The 26,453-nt window shown below is 43.6% G+C and overlaps 1 protein-coding gene across 1 annotated transcript in view; it reads left to right on the top strand.

Moving 5' to 3' along the window:
* The window catches only part of Impg1 (interphotoreceptor matrix proteoglycan 1), a 113,402-nt gene that overhangs the window by 75,408 nt on the left and 11,541 nt on the right, over positions 1–26,453 (top strand). The window contains exons 12-13 of the mRNA XM_021172849.2: positions 7,449–7,993; positions 10,980–11,199. Of these exons, the coding sequence (XP_021028508.2) occupies positions 7,449–7,993; positions 10,980–11,199 (765 nt within the window). The remainder of the gene's footprint in view (positions 1–7,448; positions 7,994–10,979; positions 11,200–26,453) is intronic.

The following is a 26,453-nucleotide window of genomic DNA, read 5'->3' as shown; positions in this document are numbered from 1 at the left end:
ATGTAGATTGTTTAAATGAAAAAAAAATGCATAAATGGAAAAAAAAATAGTTGCTGGAGTTTCTGTGTTCGAGAAGCTTGGCCTTGAAGCCCATGTGGAATTCCGTCCTCTCAGAGTAGACACGCTAAACCTGTGAGCCAACTTCTTCTCCACCGGGACAGAGCTGTTCCACAGAGCAACTGTTCCTCTGCCTTTTCCTCCCGATGGTTTTGGCTGGGAGCTGTTGTGCCCTGCAGCTGCCAAGGCTTCACACAGAGGCAATTAGTATTTGTGCCTTGTGGTTTCAACAGGCACCCCGCAGGCAGCCACTTCAGCCTCAGGAGAGTCCTGCTTAGCAGGGAGAAAGGCAGGCCTTTTGAGTCCCGCTTCCAGGGAGTCAAAAGACAGGTCAAAACAAATAATTACTCCTTTTTCTTCAGTATGTCCATTCTGCTTGCTAAGTCCTGGTACGAGGATCGGGGCTGCTGTTTCCCAGGCTACCGCTGAGCCTCAGAGCCCAGGGAAACAGAAAAAGTAAAAACTGCCTCGCGGTTCACTGTGAGCACTGGGATCCCGCCAGGTTTTCGTAATTAAGCAGCCCGGTGATTGCTAAGCATTACTAGACAATTTTCCAGCGTTTTGAGAAAAAATCGTTCTGACAGCCCACCAGTCTTGTGTCACTGTCCTGAAGGAGCAGACCGATGGGGGTTCTTGATCCGTGGCTCTCCCTGATGCCACTCCTCTGTTCTAGAACCACACTTGAAATCTCCAACCACCTCCACACCAAAAGAGCGATCTCTTCTGAAGTTAAGCCATAGGGAAGTGTGATATCTCACGCCTGCTTTCTGTGAGGTCCCTTACCTTAAAATGTTGCCTTTGAACTCAAGCTATCTTCTTGGCACTCACTCTTCCTCGCATTTTTAAAAAGAAATCATTTATCATTTGTTGACTTTCTATTAGTGGAGATGATGGTTTCAGTTTCTTTTTTTTTTTGATTTTTAATATTTTTATTACATATTTTCCTCAATTACATTTCCAATGCTATCCCAAAAGCCCCCCATAGCGCCCCCCACTTCCCTACCCACCCATTCCCATTCTTTTGGCCCTGGCATTCCCCTATATTGGGGCATATAAAGTTTGCAAGTCCAATGGGCCTCTCTTTCCATTGATGGCCGACTAGACCATCTTTCGATACATATGCAGCTAGAGACAAGAGCTCCGGGGTTCTGGTTAGTACATCATGTTGTTCCAACAATAGGGTTGCAGATCCCTTTAGCTCCTTGGGTACTTTCTCTAGCTTCTCCATTGGGAGCCCTGTGATACATCCAATAGCTGACTGTGAACATCCACTCCTGTGTTTGCTAGGCCCCGGCATCGTCTCACAAGAGACAGCTATATTTGGGTCCTTTCAGCAAAATCTTGCTAGTGTATGCAATGGTGTCAGCGTTTAGAAGCTGATTATGGGATGGATCCCTGGATACGGCAGTCTCTAAATGGTCCATCCTTTCATCTCAGTTTCTTTCAGTGTGATCCCTTCAGCCTCCCCTAGCAACCCTTCGGTAAATAATACAACTATCATTAAATCCATCGTTAGCATTCAGATTATATCCACCAGTGTACTGTTTGCTCTTTACTTTCTGATTTCCATGACTTTGAAGCGTGGTCTCCTCAGGTTAGCCTTCTATGTATGTATTGCTAGTTCCCCTGAGCATCTCACTACAATTTCCAGTGTAGCATCAATAGACACCTGGTGATGCCTTGAAACCTCAGTTTCAAGTTTCAGAGACTCTTTCCTTTCTGAGGAAACACTACTCTCTCAGCCTTGTGCAGTGCACTCACCGGAACTTCTTCAGAATTTCCCAGGTCTTTCCCCCAGTGAGTTCTCTGATCCCTCTGCCCCAGGTTTCCTCTTGTGCCTTGGAATACATTCTTCAGCAATGCTTGCCATTATAAATAAGAGGTAAAGGCAGATATTTTTTTTCACTTGCCAGTTATCCACGAATGAAGGTGTAAAATTATTTTGTAAAAAATCTTCACACTGTCATAGGACTTAATGACATCTGTGCTTCCTGTAGTACTAGAGAAAACTAATCCTTTTTTTTTTTCTTTTTAAGCTTGAGGTTCATTTTATTGGTGATTAGAAGAGAAACCATGGGGTAGCAGGCAGCTGAAGGAGAGTATTCTTCAGAGTAATAATTTTTAGAGTGTCAGCGTGATCATGCTTAGAATTTTAGCCTGTTTCCAAAGAACAGACAGAAAGGGAGAAAAGGAAAAAAAATACACTTTTTTCAGTTATAATTCAGAAAAGCAGACAGGCTCAGCAGTGAACATCTGCAAGCCACTGCCCACATTCAGTCTTGAGTCTCCTTAGATGTACCCTCTCCATTTTCCAAAAGCTGTCCCTGGTGGTTTTCTTTGTTTGTTTGTTTTGTTTTAATAACCATTTCTCCCACTTTCTTGGATTGCTTCCTCATTTTAACTGAACAATCCTAAGAAAGGATGTCTAGGAGAATTCCCTCTTCAGCTACCATGACCATTGGCAGATACTGGACCATTCAATGGGGTCTCACTGCCCCCCAAGCCAGGGGTCCCCTGAACATGATGCTCTTCCTCCTACACCCTTCTCCTTTGTATTTGCTGTGCAACTGATTCCTTTGCCTCCTCTCCCACTGGGTTTATTTCCAGAGCACTTACACACACACACACACACACACACACACACACATTCAGATTCACGACATTCTGAATCTTCTGATGTGTTACTTGGAGGGTTGTCTATCTGGCTCCCACCACTATGCAGTGAGCTCTCGGAGACTGACAGCTGTTTTGTTCATTGATGTGTCTGAGCAGCAGGACCAGCAAAAGAGAAGCTCTCCATATCTATTCAGTCATTAAAATGAATTAATAAGAGACACATTTCCTAGTTCTATAAAATGAAAGGGGTTGTAATTTAAAAAGTAGTGTTTCATATAAAACTAAGAACGTGCTGGCTGTGCCAACTGAAGATCTAAAGAATTTCACAGAATATCTTCTTAGACTATTTCAACATGAAATGGGCAAATGCTTGAGGTGTATGCCCGACAGGTTGGATGTGATCTCATTCTGTCTGCTCTCTTTTCCTTTGTCTTCTTCTGGCTACCAGTATGACTGCCCACCTCCCACCCTCCCCACTCCCTATCGCCCCCAACCCTCCCACAATCTTACCTTCAGCTGTTGGCCTCTCTCTCTTTGGGTATCAGCTGTCCCGTGCTCATCTGCTTTGAGTTGGCCCATTTTAACTGTGGCCTTGACTTTGAACAGATCCCCCTTCCTAGAGAGGGATGGAAATAACCATCCCCTCTCTCTGTAGCTGGGCTTTATGCTAGAGCCTCACCATGCACAAACACTTGACCCCTTTGTAGGACCCATACACTCTCTCTCTAACATAGTTAGTCTGAGTCTTTTATTTTTCATATTTCACAGTGAAATAAGTGGCCTTGGTTGTAGCTCTTGACTTCCTATCGCAGCATTTCAAACTCAATAATAGAATAACCTGTGTCATTGCCATGTCTCATATTTACATAAGAATAAGGTAAAGGCATAATTACTTACATTAGAAGTCATGGCAAGATTTGAATATCCGCCCCCCCCCCAGAGGAGCTGACTATTGCCTCAGTAGATTCAGTCTTGAGCTATTAAAAGAAAGAATAGAAGAATTTTTAATTTTTTTCTTTTCTTTTTGAGATTAAGAGAAAATGCAAAGCACAATTAAGGTTCCTAGATTTGGCAAAGAAAAATAAAAGATTGTAGACAAGACTGAATTTTCCATAAACACAAGAGTAATTTTTTTTTTAGCCGACAAGTGTTTGAATTGGTGCTTTATATTTTATCAAGCAGCCCTACATTTCAATGCCTATTTGTTATGCCACTGAGATGGCTCAGGTAGGTTCACTGTGGATGTAAAGAGTTAGTCTTAAGATGACACAGAAGGAGAAAAGTACAAAGTCCCTGACTAAGGACATGAAGCACAGCCGATCTTAAGCTGAAGTAAGAAAGGAGCAAGTGGTGAGATGCTGGCCCCGGAGAAGCACACTCAAGACATCCGTCATGGGCCTCCACGCCTCTCATTTCCCAGCCTCTATCATCTGTAGGAGCACAGAGTGCATATCCCAGAAGCACAGACTCAAATGCACGCACAAGGAAGTCAGACCAAATCTTGGCTAGCACTGAGACACTGTCAATGTACCCGTTCTGGTGCCTTGCGCAGATAGCTTAGCACAAGCTATGTCAAAACATTGTGTGTTGAGTGAATTAAGTGACAGAAGTGTACTTCTACAGTTCTACTGTTAAGGAAGTCCAAAATCTAGATTGGTGCCTAGCCTAATCATCATCAGGGAGGCTTCACCCAGCAACTGATGGAAATAGATGCAGAGACCCACAACCAAACACTAGGCGGAGTTTAGGGAATCCCAAGGAAGAGGTGGGGTGGGGAGGACACTACAAGAATACCCACAGTATCAACTAACCTGGGTCTACAGGGACTCAGAGACTGAACTATCAGAGAGCCTGCATGGAGCTGACCTAGACCCTCTACACATATGTTACAGTTGTGTAGCTTGGTCTTCTTACAGACTCCTAACTGCAATCAGAAGCTGTCTCTGACTCCCTTGCCTGCTTTTGAGCCCGTTTTCCTCATACTGGGTTGCCCTGTCCAGTCTTACTACAAGGAGATGTGCCTAGTCTCACTGCCATGTGTGTCTTGATATGCCGTGTGTAGTTGATGTTCATGGGTGGCTTGCCCTTTTTTGAAGAGAAACGGAGGACGGGGAGTGGATAGGGCTTCAGAGAGGGACTGGGAAGAGAGGGGGGGAGGAAAAACTGTGGTCAGGTTGTAATATATGAAAGAAGAATAATTTTTAAAAGTTAAAACAAAAGAATTCCAAAATCAAGCTCCTATTGACAGACTGGATCCCTGGTGATGGTGCTTCTCCTGGGTTGCTCATGGATGCCTTCTAGAGTCTCTCATATCTGTTCAGATGAGGGTACTAATACCAGTATCATCCATCAAGGGCTCTCCTCTCACAACATGCCTATCTCCCTATGGCCTCATCTCCAAATGTTATTATATTGTGGGATAAGAGTTCTCCACATGAATTTGGGAGGTATAGAAGCATTCAGCTCATAGGAAATGAAGATTTGGATTTAAAAAATCTCAGTTTATATGCACAGAGAGCATAGACGTCAGCAAATATTATTTCTGGCAGTTGACTGAATTATGATTAGACACATCTAGGAACTTTGTGCTGGGGTCGACGAGGGTCCGCCCCTGAAATGGAAGCATAACTCAACCAATAGCAAGGTTTTATTTTTAAGAAAGTAATGAAGCTGATATGATTCTGCCTCTCAGAGCTGTTTAGAACTTGGAGTTTCAGTTTTGGTGATTGCACTGTGGTAAATTATTTGAGTGCAAGTCCAAAGATGCTATCAACGTTCAGACAGACCATTCATCATACTTAGCATGCAGGTTTCAGCAGAACTTTCCCACGGATTTGCCAAAATGCCACTGGAAGTAATCATAGAAAATTGCCTGCTTTGTTCACTGAGTCCCCTAAGTGCAATCAGTGGCTCCAGAATTAGGTTTCTTGGACTACCTTAATAATCCATCAATCTCTCTATCTGAAGGGTTCATATAGCTACTTTCTTGGTTCATAAATACTTACTGTTTTTAATTTTGTACCAAAAATGGAACGGACTTCAGCAGTCCTATGTGAAAGTGATGAAAAGGCTTGAAATATTATCACATACTTACCAAGTTGCACGTTCAATATAAAGTCCACATATACATCACCCGTACCTTTATATCCTCAGCACCAGTCTGCAAACAGTCAACATATTCAATCTGAATAGCCAGTTCTGAAAAAAAAATATAGATAGATAGATAGATAGATAGATAGATAGATAGATAGATAGATAGATAGATAGATTAGTAGAAGTTTAGGTCATAAGGCTACCAAAATGTGATCATTGAACCCAAAAAAAAAAGTTCAGTTGTGCAAAATTCAGGTTTGCAATATTAGAAAGTAAATAAAAATCTCTGAACCAAAGCTGCAGAAAGTTATCTGGAAATTCCAGGTGAGGGTGTGGCTCTAAACCTATGCCAGTGCCATCTGTGGTTTAGTCCAAGTCTACTCTAGTGCTTAGTAACTCTTTAATCTGGTCTGCAGGTATGCTAAGTCTACCTGGACAGTAATTCTAGAAAGTCGAATTGGCTGATGCTCTTCTCATCTCATACATGTAGAATCTCAGGTCTGGATAAAGTGAGTCCGGGGTCCCATGCTTTGTCTCCCTGGGTTTGAATACAGCACAGCCTGCCCTTTCTATACCAATCTCCCTTTTAAAAAATGATTGCTGGTCCATCCTTTCATCTTAGCTCCAAACTTTGTCTCTGTTACTCCTCCCATGGGTAATTTGTTCCCTAGTCTAAGGAGAAATGAAGTATCCACACTTTGGTCTTCCTTCTTCTTCATTTTCTTGTGTTTTTCAAATTGTATCTTGGGTATTCTAAGTTTCTGGGCTAATATCCACTTATCAGTGAGCGCATATCAAGTGACTTCTTTTGTGATTGGGTTACCTCACTCAGGATGATATCCTCCAGATACATCCATTTGCCCAAGAATTTCATAAATTCATTGTTTTTAATATCTGAGGAGTACTCCATTGTGTAAATGTACCACATTTTTTGTATCCATTCCTCTGTTGAGGGATATCTGGGTTCTTTCCAGCTTCTGACTATTATAAATAAGGGTGCTATGAACATAGTGGAGCATGTGTCCTTATTACAAGTTGGAACGTCTTCTGGGTATATGCTCAGGAGAGGTATTGCTGGATCTCCCGGTAGTACTATGTCCAATTTTCTGAGGAACCGCCAGACTGACTTCCAGAGTGGTTATACAAGCTTGCAATCTTACCACCCGGAGATCCACCCCATAATCAGCCACCAAACGCAGACACTATTGCATATGCCAGCAAGACTTTGCTGAAAAGACCCTGATATAGCTGTCTCATGTGAGGCTATGCCAATGCCTGGCAAATACAGAAGTGGATGCTCACAGTCATCTATTGGATGGAACACAGGGCCCCCAATGGAGGAGCTAGAGAAAGTACCCAAGAAGCTAAAGGGGTGGGAGTGGGTGGGTAGGGGAGCAGGGCGGGGGGAGGGTATAGGGAACTTTTGGGATAGCATTTGAAATGTAAATAAAGAAAATATCTAATAAAAAATTCCTTTTCATCTATGTTAACTACCCTAGCCTGTATTTTTGTTGGCCTACTAGTAATAAAAACGGTATCTATTAAGGGTATCTATTAAGCTGAGTCAAAAAAAAAAGATTGAATTTTTCAATGTAAATGTGGTATCTTTCCTTAAGTTTAATTAACTTTGTGTTTTCGTTTTCTCTTTTGGGTGGAAATAATTGGACATAAATTGGCATCAGGAATGTCCTCCAAAGACAGTTCTTGGTCTCCACCTGTATCAGCCTCAATTTCCCTATCCGAAAATCTACCTTCGTTTACACCTAGCATCTTCTCTCTAGATGCTCAAAGCCCCCCTCCCTTGACGACCACTGGCCCAACAGCACTCATCCCCAAGCTCACTCTCCCCACTATCGGTTATTCTACCATCCGCCAATTGCCTCTGGGAACGTCACATTGGCCTGCATCCTCCAGCGACAGAGAGCTGATCACAAGCAGCCACGACACAATCCGAGACCTAGATGACATGGATGTGTCTGACACGCCAGCCTTGTCAGAAATATCAGAACTGAGTGGATACGATTCTGCCTCGGGTCAGTTCATGGAGATGACCACACCCATCCCAACAGTACAGTTCATCACCACCAGCTCCGAGACCATTGCCACCAAGGGCCAGGAGCTAGTGGTATTCTTCAGCCTGCGTGTTGCTAACATGCCGTTCTCCTATGACCTGTTCAACAAGAGTTCTCTGGAGTATCAAGCCCTGGAACAACGATTCACAGACCTGGTGAGTGGCCATGGCTTGGCTCTCTCCACTTGCTGGGCCTCCTTGTTCCTTTTGCTGTCACTTTAGGGCTACATTAGGATCGTTGCTCATCCTGAGCAACGCAGGGTAGGAGGAGATGAGCATTTGAAGCTGTTGCTGAAGGCATTTTTAGAGCTCACAGGTGATCTGATTCCAACCAAGGAAATGAATTCTAAGATGGGCAGTCAGAGGAACAAGTTTGTCCTCTTTTTTTTTTTCATTTATTTTTTTTTCATTTATTTACTTTCATTTTTTATTCACTTTACATCCCAACCGCAGATCCAACCCCCCCGCCCCCCCCCCCAGTTCTCCTTTTCACAGTCTTTCCTCTCTCCTCTCTTCGCTTCTCCTCTGTGAAGGGAAAGCCCCTCCAACAACCTACCCCTGGTGTATGCACATCCCCTCCACCCCAACTGCAGAGGGGATCCACCCCAATTCTGTTGCCTGCCTGTGGATCCTCTTCCTCCTAACTGGGCTACCTTGTCTGGCCGCAGGGGGAGGGGATGTGTATAATCCTGCAGTGACAAATTTACCCTTAAATTCTACCCACTAGGGTTGATTCTCCCTAATTTTTTTTTCCAAATTTGATACAGAAGCACTATAGTCCAAGTCAGAAACCCTGAGCTTGGAGTCTAACAGTAGCATAAGAGAGTGCACAGAGCCAAGCTGTCCAGCATGAAGGAGGAGGAGAGTTCAGAAATAAAGGCTCTTTTAGGTTGCTGTAAATGGCTATATAGCATCTCTGATCCTTGGAATAAAGAGTGAGAAGATGTTCATGGTGGATGCATTTTGATAGCAGGCATCCCCAAACTCATATCTTAATTTTGTTCCTACATGTATAATAAGAAATACATGTGTGATAATAAAGATTGAACCCTGTGATGGCTTTAACAATCATGCCTGATTAAATAAAATGCACAATGTATATCTTACACACGATTCCTGACAATATCAGAAAATCTATATGTTTTGTGTAAGTTAAAATATCATATGGCTTGAACATTTTTTCAAATAAAACTCTTTCCTTTGCAAACACACACACACTCCATGGGGTGAGGATTGAGACCATCTTAGGGAATAGTGTCACAGTAAGCCTCACCCTGGTGGCTTCCTTAGGGTTTGTCACATGCTGCCATAACAAGGGCATTAAAAACAGTGACAATAGAGTCAAGTTTATTTCTTCTTGATAGGTGGGAAGCCTGTGTTCTCATGGCCTCCTGGAGACCCACATTTATTCCACAGGTGGAATAACATAGGATGTGCCACCCTAAGAAGGTTTCCTCCTCTGCAAGACAAAGGCTGAGTGGTTGATACATTCTGTTTTCACTGGTGAGATGAGAGAAGAGAACAAGCCAGGGAGAGCAGATGGTCAACACACGGCAAAGGAGCAGCAATCCCTGCACACTTAGCAGTGATGGAGCTGGCCACATGACCAGGCTTGGCTTCGTGAAGACTGGAAAAAAATATCATCACTAATGAATCCATTGCATTCTGGGAATTAATTTTGGAGACAAGGCTGCTAATTGTAGGTACACAGGGTGAAAACCAAAATCTCCTACCCAAGGCTAAAGCAGTGCTAGCTTAAGAACGAGGTCAGCGGAGCAGTAGAACAAATCCAGACCGAACACAGGAAACAGATTCCCAACCCTGGTATAAAGTTTCATTCTGTTTTCAAGATAATGCCATTCTACTTTGCTTCTCTGTTATAATAAATACCATTGCCAAAGTCAACTCGGAATGGAACCGGTTCACCTTGCAGGTTCTAATCTCTCTCCAAGGCAGGAACTTAAGACAGGAGTTTGATGCAGAAGCCACTAGAAAATGTGGCTTACAGGATTGCTCCTTGTGACTTATTCAGCCTGCTTTCTTGTATAACCTAGGACCACCTTCCCAGAGGTGGTAAAACCCACAGTGGGCTAGGCCCTGCCACATCACTCATTAGTTGAAATGAGTGATACAGACAGCTCCACAGACCCATCCTAATTCTCAATTAGGGTAATTTCTCAATTGAGGATTCCCTATTCCAGGAAAGTCTAGCTTTTACCCAATTCACGTGACTAGCCAGCGTACCTCGTGAAGCAAGAACAGAATCAAAATTCTAGTGAGGCAGAGACAGAAAGAGTGTGTGGCACTGAGATAGGTCTGGAAACTCGATGCTTGAACCTTCCTGCCTGCTGTACTTACACAGCTGCCATTCAGGAACACTTCTAGAGTCAGAAAATGAGGTTTCAAGAGTTCGGGAAACTGACCTTCAAAATGGCTGTGGCTCACAGAAGACACACTTGTATACACGAGAAGCCCTGAGAACGCTTTTGAGATTATTAAATCACGTTTGAAAAAAGAACCCCCAGGAAGTCACCTGTGCTTACTATCTCTCACTCAGCTCAGGCAAGCATGAGGTCCGACGCAGCTACTGTATCGCTCAGTGAAGGCTGTCCAGCTAGGTGGAACCAGCTTCAGCAACCCCCACCCAAATGTTCTGATTTTCACTTCCCTCCCTCCTGCATGCTATGAAGATTTACTGCAGTGACAGAAAGACACCGTGGGTTCTCATGGTTTTTTATCTCAGTGGGTCATTTCAAATTGACTACTTCCGTTTACAAAGACATAGGTTGCTTGGCTCCTAGGCTCAATTTGGAGTAGTCACTTAAAAAAAAAAAATTAGTAACCTGGCACTATTTGGCTGATAGCATTGGTTTACTTTTTTGTTTCTTTTTTTGTTTTGTTTTAGCATCTGTTCTCAAAAGGCGTGAAGAAAGTCCCTGTCCATCTATCTCAATGCAGGCATAAATGTAGAAATAGGAACATCATTACTTTAAATAGATCACTAGGTTGTGGTGTGCTGGTCTAACATCCAACAACAAAAACAACCCATGGAGAAGTGAAGTAGGTCACACATCATGAAAAGGAAGCATAAAGAGGTCCAGCAGTGGCCAAGCTAGGAATAAACCATTTTATTCTTTCGCAGCTTGTTCCCTATCTACGATCGAATCTTACGGGATTTAAGCAACTGGAAATACTCAGCTTCAGAAACGGAAGTGTGATCGTGAACAGCAAAGTGCGGTTTGCAAAGGCGGTGCCCTACAACCTCACGCAGGCTGTGCGCGGGGTCTTGGAGGATCTTCGGTCCACCGTGGCTCAAGAGCTCAGTCTGGAAATCGAAAGCTACTCCCTCGACATTGAACCAGGTAGGTGAAGCCAGCCAAGAAAGCTGGGGAACTTTTGGTTCTTTCTGTTCTGTTTTCAAGCTCTTCCGTTTCCAACTGTCAAACACTGAAATTAAATTGGACTTAACAAGGCAACCTTTTAGAAGCTACAAACTTCCTGATTAAGGAAGGAGGGTCTTCAAACTGCAGGCTCAAGTTTTCCGACATTGAAAAGCAAACAGTAAGGGCGCCTCGCACCTCTAACCACACAATCGGAGTACCTCAGTTTTCTCAAGACTAAACTTTTGCTGTCCTAATTTTTTTTTTAAAATATAGCCCCAAACCAAGCTAGTTTACATTCTGCTAAAATTCAAAGGCACTTTCTAAAAGAAGCTGCAGCGATCTAGTCTTCCTCTCCCAGAAGCCCGTGGTTGCAGTAAACTATCAGAATAGTCTTTTCCTAACAAAATTCAGGATGACACTGAGACCAAACCCTGAGGAGGGAAAAGAAGAAGAAAGGGGAAGGGAAGGGGGAGGGGGAGGAAAAAAGAAAAAAGAAAAGAGAGAAAAGAAAAAAGAAAAAATTGAAAATTCAAACATGAAGAAATCACCAAAGAAAATACTGTTGGTTCTCAGTTGTACACCCTAGCATATCATCCATGTGTATGAAACAAAGAGAGAGCCAGAAAGCAGTATTGCTCCAGCAACAAAGCAGTATACCACTGTCATGGGCCAAGGCTGAACTGGGGACTGTTTCAACCAGGCACTACAAAACTGTTTCCTAACGAACTGCAGGAAGGTTTTTAATCCCCTGGAGTGCAAGACAGAAGGGTTCTGTCCCACGGCCAACGCAACCTTCCAGTCAGATTCAAACCAAAGTTTTCCTAATTGGCTATGAATTAGTGAAGGAGATCTTTTAAAGCTCTCTCTGGCTCTCTGTGGACTAACTACCAAGACAGAGGGAAAAGGCCTTGGGCAAAAATACAAGTAAAAAAAAAAAAATGCTCAGTAGGAAACATTTATCTTTGACAGAGCAAGCATTGGAGCAATCCTACAAAAATTGCCTCAGTACCTTGGGAAACAGCATCATTAAAAAGGACAGCACAGCCTTGGGCACCGAGCAGAGAAATAGTCACCTCCAAACAGGACCAGCCTAAGGAAGACTTTTAGACGCCCCCCGCTCCCAGAGCAAGCAAAGAGAACCTAAATGGCTGGGAAAGACTGACCGCCTCCCTCCACAGAAAGTACCCAGGTGAGGCTGCTCTTTGCAGTCAGATGATAAAACTAACAGGGAAGAGACGGGAGAACTAGTGAGCACGGGAGACGCGGGAGCCCAGACCCCTTCCTTCCTCCATCCCTCAGTCAGCCGGTAGTCCTTAGAAGCCCACTTAATATAAAGGCTGTCCATGGAATGTGCCGGCTGGAGAGAGCCTAGGTGTATGCCTCTGAGGACAGGAGTTTCAGCGTTAGTAACCACTCGATGAGTGCCTTCGAAAAGTGCCATGCCGTGACTATGCCAGAGCCGCTACTGATGTTTGAAAGAAATACAACTTAGCCCCGGCCTGGACCATCCGATCCTGAATGTGCATCCTACGCGCTCAGTTTCCATAGTGAAATGTTGTTGTTAAAACTCCTTCTCCGCAAGTCAGTAAAGAACATTCCTCCATGGCCTCTGCATCAGCTCCTGCTTCCTGACTTGTTCGAGTTCTAGTCCTGACTTCCTTTGGTGATGAACAGCAGTATGGAAGTGTAAGCTGAATAAATCTTTTCCTCCCCCCCCAAAAAAAAAATTTTTTTTGTTTAAAGTTGTAAAGGCTTAAAAAGGCTCCCCTTTTTAATGAGCAACAGTTCATAGTCCGGCATACCTATTGATTTAACGGCTGTGTTTGGTGTCTTAGTAGATGTTCTTCAGAGGTAACCATCTTTCTTCTCGAGATGCTTACAATATTTTTATTAAACATGTAGCAAAAAAAAAAAAACTCCTTCTCCTAAGGCCCCGAAACCAAACTGAGGGTCTCACCCACCAGCATTCGAACCATTGAGTTTGTCAGGCTCACTTACAGAGCAATAGGTAAAGGTTATGGGTGGGGTCATGAGTGTCATTAAAGCAGCCACAGTGCAAGATCTGTGCCCAGAATGCATGATGACTCCCCTATGGCCAAGTAGATGGAGCCCTCTCCCAAGTCTTTCCCAACCTATCTACTCTAGGCCCTCCTACCTGAGGTCACATGCAATTAGCGAAGAACTTCATGCCGCTGGTTGGTAGGGATGACTTGACACTGAGGTGTCAGTCCTCCCATGACCCTTCCCACCCTTCCTTCTGTGGGGAACCATCAACAGCCAACAAGTCCAACTGTCTTATCATTTTCAAACAGGCACAGCCAAACTCATAGAGATGATGCTAGTTTGGTATGAAGGACTGCGTCATGTATCCCAATGTGGGCAGGGGTGGTGCTACGAACACGAGATTCGATAAAAAGGGTATTTTTAGACTTTAGCGTGGTGTTTGACACATTATAGTCGCCTAATAAATGTTAATAGTCAGGATCACAACATTGTCATCATGAACTTAACTATTAATTTATGACCTCCACAAGGTACCACAAAGAGTGATAGAAATCAGCAAGGTGTGGGATTTGTGAAGTAATTGGAGCTGAGGTTGTCTTCAGTGGTAGCCTGTAAGCTGGCGTGCTGTGTAGCCCTTCCTCTAGGCAGCTGAGGGGTGTGATGGTCCTAACATCAGCTGCAGTTCCCGCTAGAGCCAAAACGTATGCTCTGCTACCTAAAAGAAACATGCCTCCAGGCTTCCCAGTGTGCTGTGGGGTACAAACCCAACTTGAGAGATGGAACAACTGGGGAAGAACAGAGAAGAAAAACCTGGAAGTGATCTGTCTGCTTTCTCTAGCCCTAAGTAGGAGCAGCTCAGAAATCCTCAGAGAATTAGACATACTAAGTGGGTCCATCAAGACACGTGGATGAAAACCGTTGAATCGACTGAATGAATGACCACTCAGAACGTCCACAGGGAGAGATTTTGCAGAAGTTTCTGCACTGTTCCATTGAGCTTTGGGGTGAAATGATTCTCCATACTCTGTTCTTTACCTGGAGATGGAAAACCTATTTCTAACACACACACAAAATAATAAAATAATGACCGAAGAACAAAAAAATTAATTAATATTAAAAACTGCTTAGGAAAGAGCTATGGTGAGCCTGCTAAAACATTAGCAGTGCTCCAGACAAAAGCTCTGAAAACAGGAAGATTAAAAACATAAAGACTGCTTTATAAATGTTTTTAAAATGAGCGTGGTTTCTGCTAGGTAAATCAAAGTGTGCATGCACTCCTCATGTACAAGAGATTCCAATTGCTTTGTGTGCAGGGAGAAGCCCTGGCTCTGAACTACACTTAAAAGTTTTCCTTCTCATCAACAATACTGCAGAAGACAGGAGGAGCTGGGGTGGGGGGTGGGGGGTGGAGGGTGGGAGGGGACCAGGTCTGAGCCAGTGAGCTTCCTTGCTCACAGCTGTAGATCCTGGGCAGTCTCACTACAGACAAAGGGCAGATGCACACAGGGAACCAGCAAGCACACCTTAGAGTGGCTCACCAGGCCTTAAACATCATCTCTGATCTCATAAGTGTCTCTACACCCCCGCATGGCCTGCCCATGTGTGACAGTCCCTGGCCAAAGGAACTGTAGAGAAAGGACATCTTTAAACTGCACTGACATCAAAAATATGTCTTTTTAGTTCAAACATATCTTTTAATGGTCATTTTCTTATGTAGCAAACTTCAAGAAAATTCCTGTGGGCTTGGATCAGTGCCAGAGGGAGAGGACTGTGATTCTCTTTAAATCTCAGCATACTGAGACCCGGCCACCTGAGCAGGGGAGTGTAGGACTAGACATACTCCAAAGACCTCTGACCCCTCTTCATTGATGAACTGGCCAATGAGTGGGCTGATGGCCAAAACTGAGTAGCTGGCAAGAGCTGCAGAGGGCCAGAGCTGTGAAGGCTCGCACTATAGATGACACAGAAGTACGGACTGTCGCCGGAAGTGGTGGCCATTGGGAAAGAGCAAGTAGGAATCAGGTACAAAAACATTGACAGACACATAGACACCATCCTTATTCACATGTGACCCACCTCTGCCGCCCTGTGTGAAGCCTTATTTCAATATAGAACAAAGACATGGATTTCCACAAACCTCAAAGCTCAACTCTGTTGCTTGAAAAAATAAAAAATAAAAGGCATTCATTTCTTAGTTCTACGAATTTCTATGTCTTATAAAACATGTTGAACACATAAAATCTAAAACATTGTTCCTTTAAAAAAAAAATGTCCTGTTGTGTTATAGTGAAGTTTCATATCAGAACTCCTGTTTGGGGAAATAAACAACTGTTTTTATTATTATATGTAGTGCTGGAAATAGAAGTCCCATAGGTGCTATGCAATGCTACATCCCCAGACCCTCTCCTTTTGATTAAGGAAGAAATAAATGTCTCCATTTTGCAGCAGTAAAGAAAGTCTACAGGAGATTCCTCCATCATTTTCCTTTTGATCCAGCCATATGACAGTTCTTTTGTCCCTGGTTTTATAGAATGACTGACTAAGCCACGTTTCTCCTTTCCATGATGTATTTGAGTAGTGGCTTTCCTGCTGACTGACAGGCAAGCGAATTACAATGTCCTCCTCTTAGACCCAACTGCTGCTACCAAGCAGATGGTGCTGCTTCTTGGGTCCCTGGACCCTGGATGAAGACAACTGTAAACGGGACTTGAATTCCCATTCACCTGGCTGAGCTGCTGGTGTGGTCTGTTCAGGTATCCAAAGCCAGGGCTGACATATGAGAGTGTCAGTCCAAGTACGTGAAGTGAGAGAGGCCTGCGGGTGCTCATTGAGCAAAGACCCTTGAAATTCCAGGTCATTTGTGGCAAATAAAGGACACCCCTCTGCTTCTAGTCTTGATTGTCTGAGCATTCAGTGGGAATCAGCGAGACTGGTACACTCTGTCTGAGGGAAGACTCTTAAAGAGAATTAAGGGGGAAACTCAGAGCGGGGGGTGGGGGGAGAGCCATTGGAAGCATTATACATTGAAAATAGAAACTTAGCTTTATCTATAGAAAAGAATATCAAGAGCTTATCCATGGAAAGTACAAAAGGTATCCCATGAGTCTAGCCTGTTCCCAGCAGGGCAGCGATACACACTGTAGCAACAGTGAACTTCTGGGTCTCTCTACCCTTTTTCCTTCCCTCACCATCCTGTTGAGAAAAGTCATACCTAAGCCAGCACTATACACAGGCATGCTTTCCCACCCTGCGGAGATCCTCCCGGCTTCCGAAACCATCTGACCTATGCCCCCTGCCTCTCCCACCTGCACGGAGAGTCTCTTCCTCGAAACATAAAATCCATAATTGCCATGTGAACAGGTAGGGAGTGTGTGCTTTAAAGTTTCATTTAACCTCTAAGCAATCATTAGGCCGGCACAGCTTGTGGAAAAACGATATAGAAACAGAACAAAAGACAACATGAAAATAGGAGTATAACTCTAAGCCAGAAAGCGCAAACGCTGTAGCTTGATGGTTCTCTGTCTGTTGAACTTCGAACTTTACAGAGCTGTAAAATGCCTAAGCCAGAGTCATGTAGCCAGTAGCGAGTCAAACAACTTGACTGGCTTCCACGCAACAGCCAAGTTTTTCTACAGGAGCCAGATAGTAAATATTTTAAGCTTTGCAAGCCAAAAAGTAAAAATTGAAAATATTATGTAAGTACTTACATAACTATTTAGAATCTAACCATTTAGAAAGGTTCAGAGACATAAGCATTCCTGGCTTTCAAGTTGTACACGGGCAGGCAGCTAGTGGGATGGGCACTGGTCGCCTCCACCACTGTTGTGACAGTTCTGAACGTCACACAGTCAGTTATCTCTCTATTCCCAAATATTGGATGATTTTTCTAAAACTATCAGCAGTTATGCAACCTCTTCCTCCCTCCGGCCCTTTTCTTTCCTATTATAGAAAAGTAAATGATAATGTAACCATGACATGGGTTCCTTGCTGTCCACACAGTCAGAAACAACTGTGGATAGTCTGTCAGGAGCCAGACAGTCTTATGGAGACCAGGACGTGACAAGGAATTAACGCTAACCCTTCCCTCAAAAAGCTAAGTACCTAGCAAGAGAACCAGAACCTGTCAGGAAGCGTAATGTGGATATTAACAGTGGGAATATAAAGGGGGGACAGACAGACAGAATAGATGGACGCTGACACAGACACAGAGAGAGACTTGAGACACAGAGGGACAAAGAGAGACAGAGTAAAAGGGGGCTGGGGCCTGATATGTGGCCAAGCCACACAGAGGAGGGAGGGAGGAAACTGCAGCCATGTCTGGTAGACTCAGGGTCCTGATGCTCTTCCAATGTGGTGGCAGCTGTGGTGCAGAGCAGGGAGAAGGGGGCTCTGGCTCAAGGGAGCAGAAAGTGCGAGAAGCCAGGTCACCTCACAGCCCTGTCAGATCCACTGGAGGACATGTTAATATCCTACTTTTTTCTTGCCCACACTCCCCCAGTACATAGAGTCATTTAAACTTCAACACATTTTGGAAAACTCAAAATGTCTGTAGAGTTGATACTAAACAGTTTTTTGAATGTGCTAAAGGCAGCTTCTCATTCACAAAACGTTGCATTTTTTTGGTAAAATATTTGATTAAAATGTATAGCAACAAAGAGCAGCATCTACATGCTTTTTAATTTAAATATAAAATGGACAAATTTAATAAGACCCTGTGAGAGTAAGGAAGGAAAGGGGTTTGCTTGTTTGTTTGTTTGTTTTAATGGAGGGGGAGTGTTTCCAGTGCTAATGAGACAGCAATTAGGTGAACTGACCACTCCCTATGAGTGTTGTCTAGAGGTCAGGGAAGAAGTCCAGCCTGGCAGTCAAGATGTGGGAAGCAGAACCCAGAAGCAGCTTAAGGTGGACCAGGGCAAGAGGACAAGAAAACCAGAAACAGAGCTCTGAGAAACCCTAGTCAGCAAAGCGAAAGCATGAGGCGCAGCCCCTGGCTCAAATCCAGCACTTCCAAACGGGGAGAGGAAGGTAGGAAGATGGTAGCAGGAGATGCTGTGGATGGGAGCAACTGAAGTCATGGGAGCCACGCTGTTCTCTCTCCCTCTGAAGTGGCTGGCGCATCTTCCCACAGTGAGTGTGAGGCCAGCCTAAGTTAAGGGAGGCAATACCAACCTAAAGATTCTCACATGCCTTCCAAGGGCATACTACTCCATATTCAAATCGGCAACTGATCTCCCGTGACCTCCAGCAGTACCAAATCCACGGCTAATAGTATTATGACGGTGTTTGGCTTGCTGTTTCCCTTCTGAGAGCTCCCTGAACAAATGGATCTGTGATATAAAAGTACAAACCAATGTTAGAAGTTTCTGTGATTTATAAACTGAAAAGCAGAATAAATCACAGTTTGCTCCGTATTCTGCCCGCATCTCCAGCAGCACGGGTTGTCTTTCATTCCGTGGGCTATGAAGACACCTCAGAAGCATGGAGGGCTTTTACATACGTCAGAGGTTGAAGATCTCAAGAAGGCAAAACCACATATAACTTCTCCCCTTGAATTCCTAAGAAGCCTCCTCAGACACAGGCAAAGCCCGAGGCTGGCAAATGGCAAATGTCGGAATTAATGACAGGCTGCCGTCCAAGAGGCTTTCAGCTAAAACGTGGATCAACAAACTCACTCTCACAGTACAGTGCAGTGCTTGCCAGATCCCTGCTTAGTAGTCACCACTGAGAAAGGAGGCAGATGTCACTCGTCCCAATACAAACAATAAAACCAGTCATAGTCACAAGTACTAATTGACGCTATTTTTTCATCTTAATAAATCTACAAAGTAGGCAAAATCCCACACCCATTATATTATTGGAGAAAATATGTGGAGGAAACATAATAAGAACCTGCCACAAAATGGCCAATTACTGTAGTAGCGGAATTCAGATCTGTTTGCTATATTCCCTGCTCTATGGAATGGACCCTTGTAAGGCCTTCTACTGACCAGATTGCATCCTGAGTGAATTCTACTAAAGTCTGCATTTCTCCAAATGAAATGTCCTATAGTATTGTGCCATAATTGTAGAATGGAAAAAAAAGTGTTTGCTCTCAGGAACCAAACTCCCAAACTTCCCAATGTCACCTAATATATCCTACTACAAGGGGACTTGCCTCCTGTGCCCGTGACCCTGTCTCATAGGGTCATATCATGGGTCCCTTGCCTCCTGAGATAATTTTCCACTTAACCCTTTCCTGTTGGGCCAACTGTCTGCGCTGCTACGTTTACATCAGCCCACCTCAGTTTCAATCTGTGCCTTCCTTTCCACACACCAATCAACTCAAGGTGCTTCCTAAAAACATTCCTTTCCCCATCCCCTGAAGCAAGAAAGTCTTAGAAGGTTGGTCAAGCCTGAAAATGGGCTCTCCCTGCCTCCCCTGCCTCCTAGGTTCTCCCAGCCTCTCCTGCTTCCAGGGTCTCCCACTGCAATCCAGTAAGGTTGCACGGTGGCCTCAAGAGGCCTGTGTGAGGAGGTGGGAACACTGCTGTACATCTCAGTTTTTCCTTGAGAGACTTATCCACATTACTAACGGCTGAGCTTTGACAGGGGACAGAGTACCAGGACTCATTAGGGTTTCCTGGATTCATGATCCTTTAGGCTTCGTAATTATTAACACTAATTATAAGAACTATTAGAAATACTTGTAAAAACGTATGGATCCGGAACCCAATATCATCCGGCTTGAGTCTACTAATTTAAGTATTCTAAATTTAAAGACAATTATCTTCGAAAAGTCCCGAAAGTACCGAGAGCTGCCGCCATGGGTAGACCGCACCTGCAGCGGACCTGCAAAGGAAAAGATGGCCCAGGGTGTGCACCGCATTCCCGAGCCTGTCTCCGCTGAAATTCCGGAGCCAGTGCGCCAGCGCGTGCTCCTGGGGACCCTGCATCTCTCCACTGCTCCCCATCGCGCCTCAGTTTGGGAGCTTCAGTTTCTCTAGCTCTACTTCTCAGCTTCTTTTGCTATTGAGCGCCATCTTGTGGGCACTATACTTCATAGCTTTGAGGGGGAAAAATGGCTCTGAACAGCCCCAGGTGAAGCCTAATTTTTTTCCTTTGTTGTTGTTGTTGCTGCTGCTGCTGTTTTTAATTTTTTTAATTAAAATACAATTCCATCTCCTCCCTGCGTCTTTCCAACACCTTCCACGTGCCCACTTGCTTCCTTTTAAAATAATGGCCTCTTTTTCTTTGTCATTGGTGTACATGTGTGCACGCTTAAGTACAGCTTTTTCAGTCCGTTTAGTATAATTTGTATGTATATGATTTCAGGTCTGACCGTTGAGTACTGGACGACCAATTAGGGGTTCATCCTTAAGAAACAGTTTTTCCTCCACTTTCTGAAATCCTTAGTTGCTTGTGTTTTCTTTCTAAGCTTGGAGCCCCCCATGAGACTTTCTCCTTCTACATTAGCATGTCAACTGGTGTTGATCTTGTCTTGTTGAACAGCCATATTGTTGGTATTGTTGAAGTATCACGGGGGTAGCTTTCCTGTCATTTCTAGGAGACACAACTTCACAGCAGATTTCCTGGTCTCTGGCTCCTACAATCTTACGGCCCTCTCTTCTAAGGTGTTTGCTGGACCTTGAGTGCAGGAATGGTGCAGTAGATGTCTCCATTAAGGGCTAGGCTGTCTACAAAATTCAGTAGTTCACTGAATTTTGATCAGTTGTGGATTTCTGCGATGGTCTCTGTCTGTCTGAGGAGATTTTCTTTAATGAAGGGTGAGAGCTAAAAATAAGTGTATCTTTATACACTTATCTATATATCTAAAGATAGATATTTTGGATGCACTTGGGAATTATACTGATTTAGTAAAGCAGTGGTGGTAGGATCTCCTCTAAGACCCACGGGCTCGCTGGTCATGTGTACTTGGCTAGGTTTCTAGTACAAGGCAGTTTCTCCATGTAAGCAGCCTTTAAGTCCAGTTAGAGAGCTGTTGGTTACCACCAAGATATTAATGCTGCTTTTGCGCCCTTATGGGTATCCTGCCACACGAGTTGTTGTGTGTTGGTTTGGGTGGAACTACTGATTGCTTTTCTCCGTGGAAGCTTACACAGACCCTTCCGGTACTATAAAAGCATAGGGAGGAAGTTTTCAGATCAGATCCAGTTTGGATCCTCCAAATGTGTGGTGTCTTCAGCAACAGGGATGGCCTTCAACTTCTGGGAGGCAAGCAAGAGCATCCACAACAGTCCATATTGTTTAGGGAGTCTCTTGAACTCTCCAGGCCAACAACCAGAAAAGGAGTTTCGCATGCTTAGTGTTGGGGTTTTTATTAGATAGCCTATGGCTCTTGGAGGAAACATTGTAAGCCCGAGAAAGGGAACTTCACTTAAATTGTGTGTGTGTGTGTGTGTGTGTGTGTGTGTGTGTGTGTGTGTGTGTGTGTGTGTGCTGTGTGATATAGGACATCGTTAGTGTAATTTTCTCCTCTTCCCTCCCTTTCCTTCTGTATTAGCCTCTCTCCCACCCCCCAGTCAAAATCCCTCTCCTCTGGTGTAAGCATATTTTCTGTATCAGTTTCCTGGGCTTGCTTATATAGTGTATTCTGTAAGCATTTCAAAGGTCCAGCGTTTTGTCCATTTCCCCAAAGAAGAGCATAATGGAATACAAGCTTAAACACATCCTCCATTGGCTCTGGCCCCAAAAGAGATGCTTTCCTCTCTACTCAGGGCAAGGTGCTGGTGTTACAAATGCTGGGGAGAGAAAGAGAGAAAGCCAATGTCCAGCCTACTAAAGAAGCAATGAGGATGTCCTGGAGGTGATGGGATGCAGTGGAAGACCATTGCAGGTGTGGGTGGTGACAGATACTCAGAGGCCAGGGGAGGCAGAAAAACTCACTTGAGACCAGAAAAAAAAAGACTTGAAAAAGAGAGTATTGGCCGACCAAGAACCTGTAACCTTCATGAAGACACAAATTCCCTATGCTTTTTAAAATCTGAAAGCTTTTTTAGGTTTATTTATTTTATGTATGTGAATGTTTGCTTGGATTATATGTGCGTGTAGCATGTGGCATCCCTAGTGCCCATGGAAGTCAGAAGAAAGCATTTGACCTCCTGAAACTGGAATAATGGATGCTGTGAGCCACAAGGTCCTGGGAACTGAACCCAGGACCTCTGGAAGAACAGCAAGTGCTTTTAACAGCTGACCCATCTCTCTAGCCCCAAGAACCTTAATCTTTTTATCTTGAACTAGAAAATGTTTCAAAGTGTTCAAGGCATCAGGGGACATTCAGGTGGTTTTGCCTGCATGATGGAAAGCTAGGAGGTACCTTCCTCAGCAAGCAGGTTGGGAAAGCTTTTCAGGACCTTTGAATGCATACAAAATACATTATATAAGCAATTCAGGAATATATATAAGCAAGATACAGAAGGCACGCTTACACCAAAAAGCTCACAAGATACACACAGCAGTGCACCCGTCTCAAGCTGTGTTCATTGCTGTCGTGTTGAACAGATGAAAAGAAAATAGAGCTTCCATGCTTCCTATGAGAAATGTTCTGCCTCATGGCAGAGCATGGTAGCGTTTTGAGCTTCTGCTTAGTTGGGGGAACCTTTATTCAACAGACATATTTATGAAAGCCTGAATCAGCTGGTAAGAGGAGGTGCTGATGTGGAGCGGGGTGGGCTCCTAGCCACTCTCAGCTTCTCTCAACTCCGTAGGGTCTTGAAGCTTGTGCTACAGAAACCCTGTAGTCTAACCACAGAATGTAGTCTAATGGATGTAGAAATCTAAACGTTATAAGTAGAAATGAGTGTTGACCTTGGGTTTACTTGATAACTGAATTATAATAGTACAGGGACCAGGCATAGTGGTTCACATATATATACATATACGTATATGTATATATATGCCCTTGACAATGTGAGTTTCTGCTCCTGAGATAGCTAGATATCCTTGGGGACATTTCAAGAATGTGTTGTTATACAATGGCATGAGTGTCCTCTGCCTATGGAGAGAATCCACATGGGATATCAAACATTAGCTCAAATCCCCCAGGTACATTGATAAATCTGAACCTCCCCATCAGTTGCTGCTAACTTATAACTGACAGTCTCATATCACTAATGCCAGGTATCATGGGCTGAGAGATTATCATATGTGCGCCCCGGGAGAGAGCCATCTACACTGGGTAAAGACAGAATATTAAGTCATTCCACTAGCGAGGAATTACACTAAGTCCCAGAGAAGAGCCAGAACTATGCTGCTTAAGCATCTGTTGACTGTGGTGGCCTTTCTTGTCAAACTCCTTTCTAGAGACAACAGGAAAGGAATCTGAGTAACCAGGCTTGGTGGTACTCAGGGTCTGAAGCAAGGGACTATATAACAAGTGTGAGGCCAATCTAGGTTACACAGTAAGCTCTGGAGCAGCCCCTCTACACTGTGAGGCCTTTCTCAAAAAGAAAGAAAAAATCTATCTAAAAGAGATTTAGGGAAATATAAAAAGCTAAAATAATTATGGAGCAATCAGTCTACAAACCAACTTGTGAGAACTTCACTCCCTCAACTCTACATACAATTTAATTATGACTTAAAGACATTTCCCTGTAAAATAGCATCTCTTTTATCTTTGTAGCCTGCTGTTGACCTCAGGCCTCCTTGTCCTCTTTTAGAGCCATGGGGACAATATTAAGGCAATAAATTTTAGGTTGTTGCTATACCACATGTATAGATAATTATCATCAGCTAGATTGGTAGCAAAGAGTAAAACATACATCCATACCAATTTTTGTCTGCAAATGTCCACAGTTAAGAAAGAGACAAACCGCCGGGCGTGGTGGCGCACGCCTTTAATCCCAGCACTCGGGAGGCAGAGGCAGGAGGATTTCTGAGTTCGAGGCCAGCCTGGTCTACAAAGTGAGTTCCAGGACAGCCAGGACTATACAGAGAAACCCTGTCTCGAAAAAAAAAAAAAAAAAAAAGAAAGAAAGAGACAAACCGTTGCATGACTTGGCTATGAATTAGGAATGAATCCGTCATTCTAAAGAGAAATGTCTCAGGGATAAAACAAAGAAGGACAATGACACACACACAATTAAGAACAAAGTAAGTTCTAAATTTTCATTTGTCAAGAAGCTAATCTTTTCTACCTTTTCTGTGGCATTTCCTCCCTAGAATCACCCTGATTGACAGTCTTTGAAAGTTGCAGATGTACTTGCATGTGTCTATGAATAAGACCATCTTTTACAATGCCCAGAAAAAAATATTTTTAAAGATTTTATTTTTACTTTAATTATGTGTGCATATATGTGTACGTATGGGTTTGTACAGTACCCTCAGAGCCCAGAAGACGCCCGATCCTTTAGAGCTAAAATTCGAAGTAATATGGACCCCACCACCACCACCAACAACAACAACAAAGTGGTTCTGGGAATCAAATCTGGTCTTCTGAAAGAGAAGTATTCACTCTTAGCCAGAGACATCTCCCCAGCCCTGAGGAGTAATGCTTTGAAGATAATGCAATGGAAGGGGGCTGTGGGACTGCTTCTTAAATTAGTCTTGGCCTCTTCGGTTGTGAGACTAATTAACTGTGATTGCCAGCATCTGCCGTATTAGCAAACATCCCAACAGCTCTGCCTTGGGGCGGTGACTTCCCTGGATCTTGTCACACAGTCCACAAGGTGATAGAATTGAGAACCTGTTAGAGGAGCTGGGTGTAAACAGACATGCTCTTAGGAACACCCGACATCATGGCTTCTTCATTCCCTAAGAGACCAAGATGGTTTGGAAGGTCTCTAAGATAATCTCTGTCTTCAAAATTCTGAGATGTAAATGTTTTATATGAGTGAAATTTTCTTAAATGTATACTTTCTTAGGGTTTCTATTGCTGTAATAAAACATCATGATCAAAGCAAGTTGGGGAGGAAAGGGTTTGTTTGACTTTCACATCCACAGCACCGTTCATCACTGAAAGAAGTCAGAACAGGAATTCACAAAGGGCAGGAACCTAGAAGCAACAGGTGATGAAGAGACTGTAGAGGGGTGCTACGCACTGGCTTGTTCCTCATGGCTTTTTCAGCTTGCTTTTTTATAAAACCCAGGACCACCAGCCCAGGGATGGCACCACTAAGTCCACCCACATTAATCACTAATTTAAACATGACCTACAGCTGGATCTCTTGGAGGGATTTCTTAACTGAGGTTCCCTCCTCACAGATGACTCTAGCTTGTGTCAGGTTGACCTAAAACCACACAGCATAGATATCAGTTAGTCATGCTTAGTACTGAAAGTTTTGAAAGGCCATGCTGATATTTGTCGAATAAATGGATGCTCTCTTAGTATCTAGGATGGGGTATACTGCAAACAAAACCTAAGCTTGGTGACTTAAAGTTTCTTTCTTTCTCTGTTGACTGGTCCTGAATAAACAACATGAGATTACCAACTAATTTATGAAATGGTTTCTTTCATCCCTCATATCTGATTCAGGACCTCCCCCCAACCCCCACCCTTTGGCTAAAGGCCCCAAATCCTGCCTGTGCATTGCACAACTTTAATAATACATAAGCTACACCTGGCAAGACAAAAGGAAATTATGGTAAAAATAGAAACACTTATTTTATAGGCACACTCTTCGATTATTTTAAATATACTTTTTATTTTAGTATATTATTTATTTTAATAATATAAAATATGAATATTTGTTTTATTATTTTTAAATATAGTTTTGCTATTGGCCTCAGAGGGGAAGCATTTTGCTTGTCTGTTTTGGTCAGTTTTTCAAGTTAAACATCTATGGCTGAGAGGAAAGTGGAGCCTGCAATCCTTACCCCCACACACACACACACATCCCACTTTTATTTTCAAGCACACAGTAGTTGCTGGCATTTGTGATTTACTAAAGTGGGTCCTAGTTGTAAAATCATCTGGGTTGTCAGTGGGAATTTGACACAATTCCTTAACATGCTAGCCTTGCCAACGTGAGATGGGAAAGCTACAAGAAATTCAACCTCGCACAAAGACTTTAGCAACCTTTGCTGGGACACCCAAAATATCTTTTTAAGGATATTGCTTCAAACAAACACGTAGGTTAGTCACACTCATCTCCCTGTCTCAGAGCCTCCCACAACAAGAGGGTGCCCGACAGGAATGAGGAGAATAGAGGGTACCCATTTTCTTCCCATCTGCACAGCTTCCTAGCTCTTCTGGCTGGTCAGAACATCCTAGTATTGAGCCTACAAGATTTAGA

The sequence above is a fragment of the Mus caroli genome, unplaced genomic scaffold, assembly GCF_978045245.1.
Source record: "Mus caroli unplaced genomic scaffold, Mus_caroli_1 scaffold_11, whole genome shotgun sequence".
NCBI lineage: Eukaryota > Metazoa > Chordata > Mammalia > Rodentia > Muridae > Mus > Mus caroli.
Note: the sequence above shows the minus strand (reverse complement) of the source record. Positions and strands in the feature narration are given on the sequence as shown.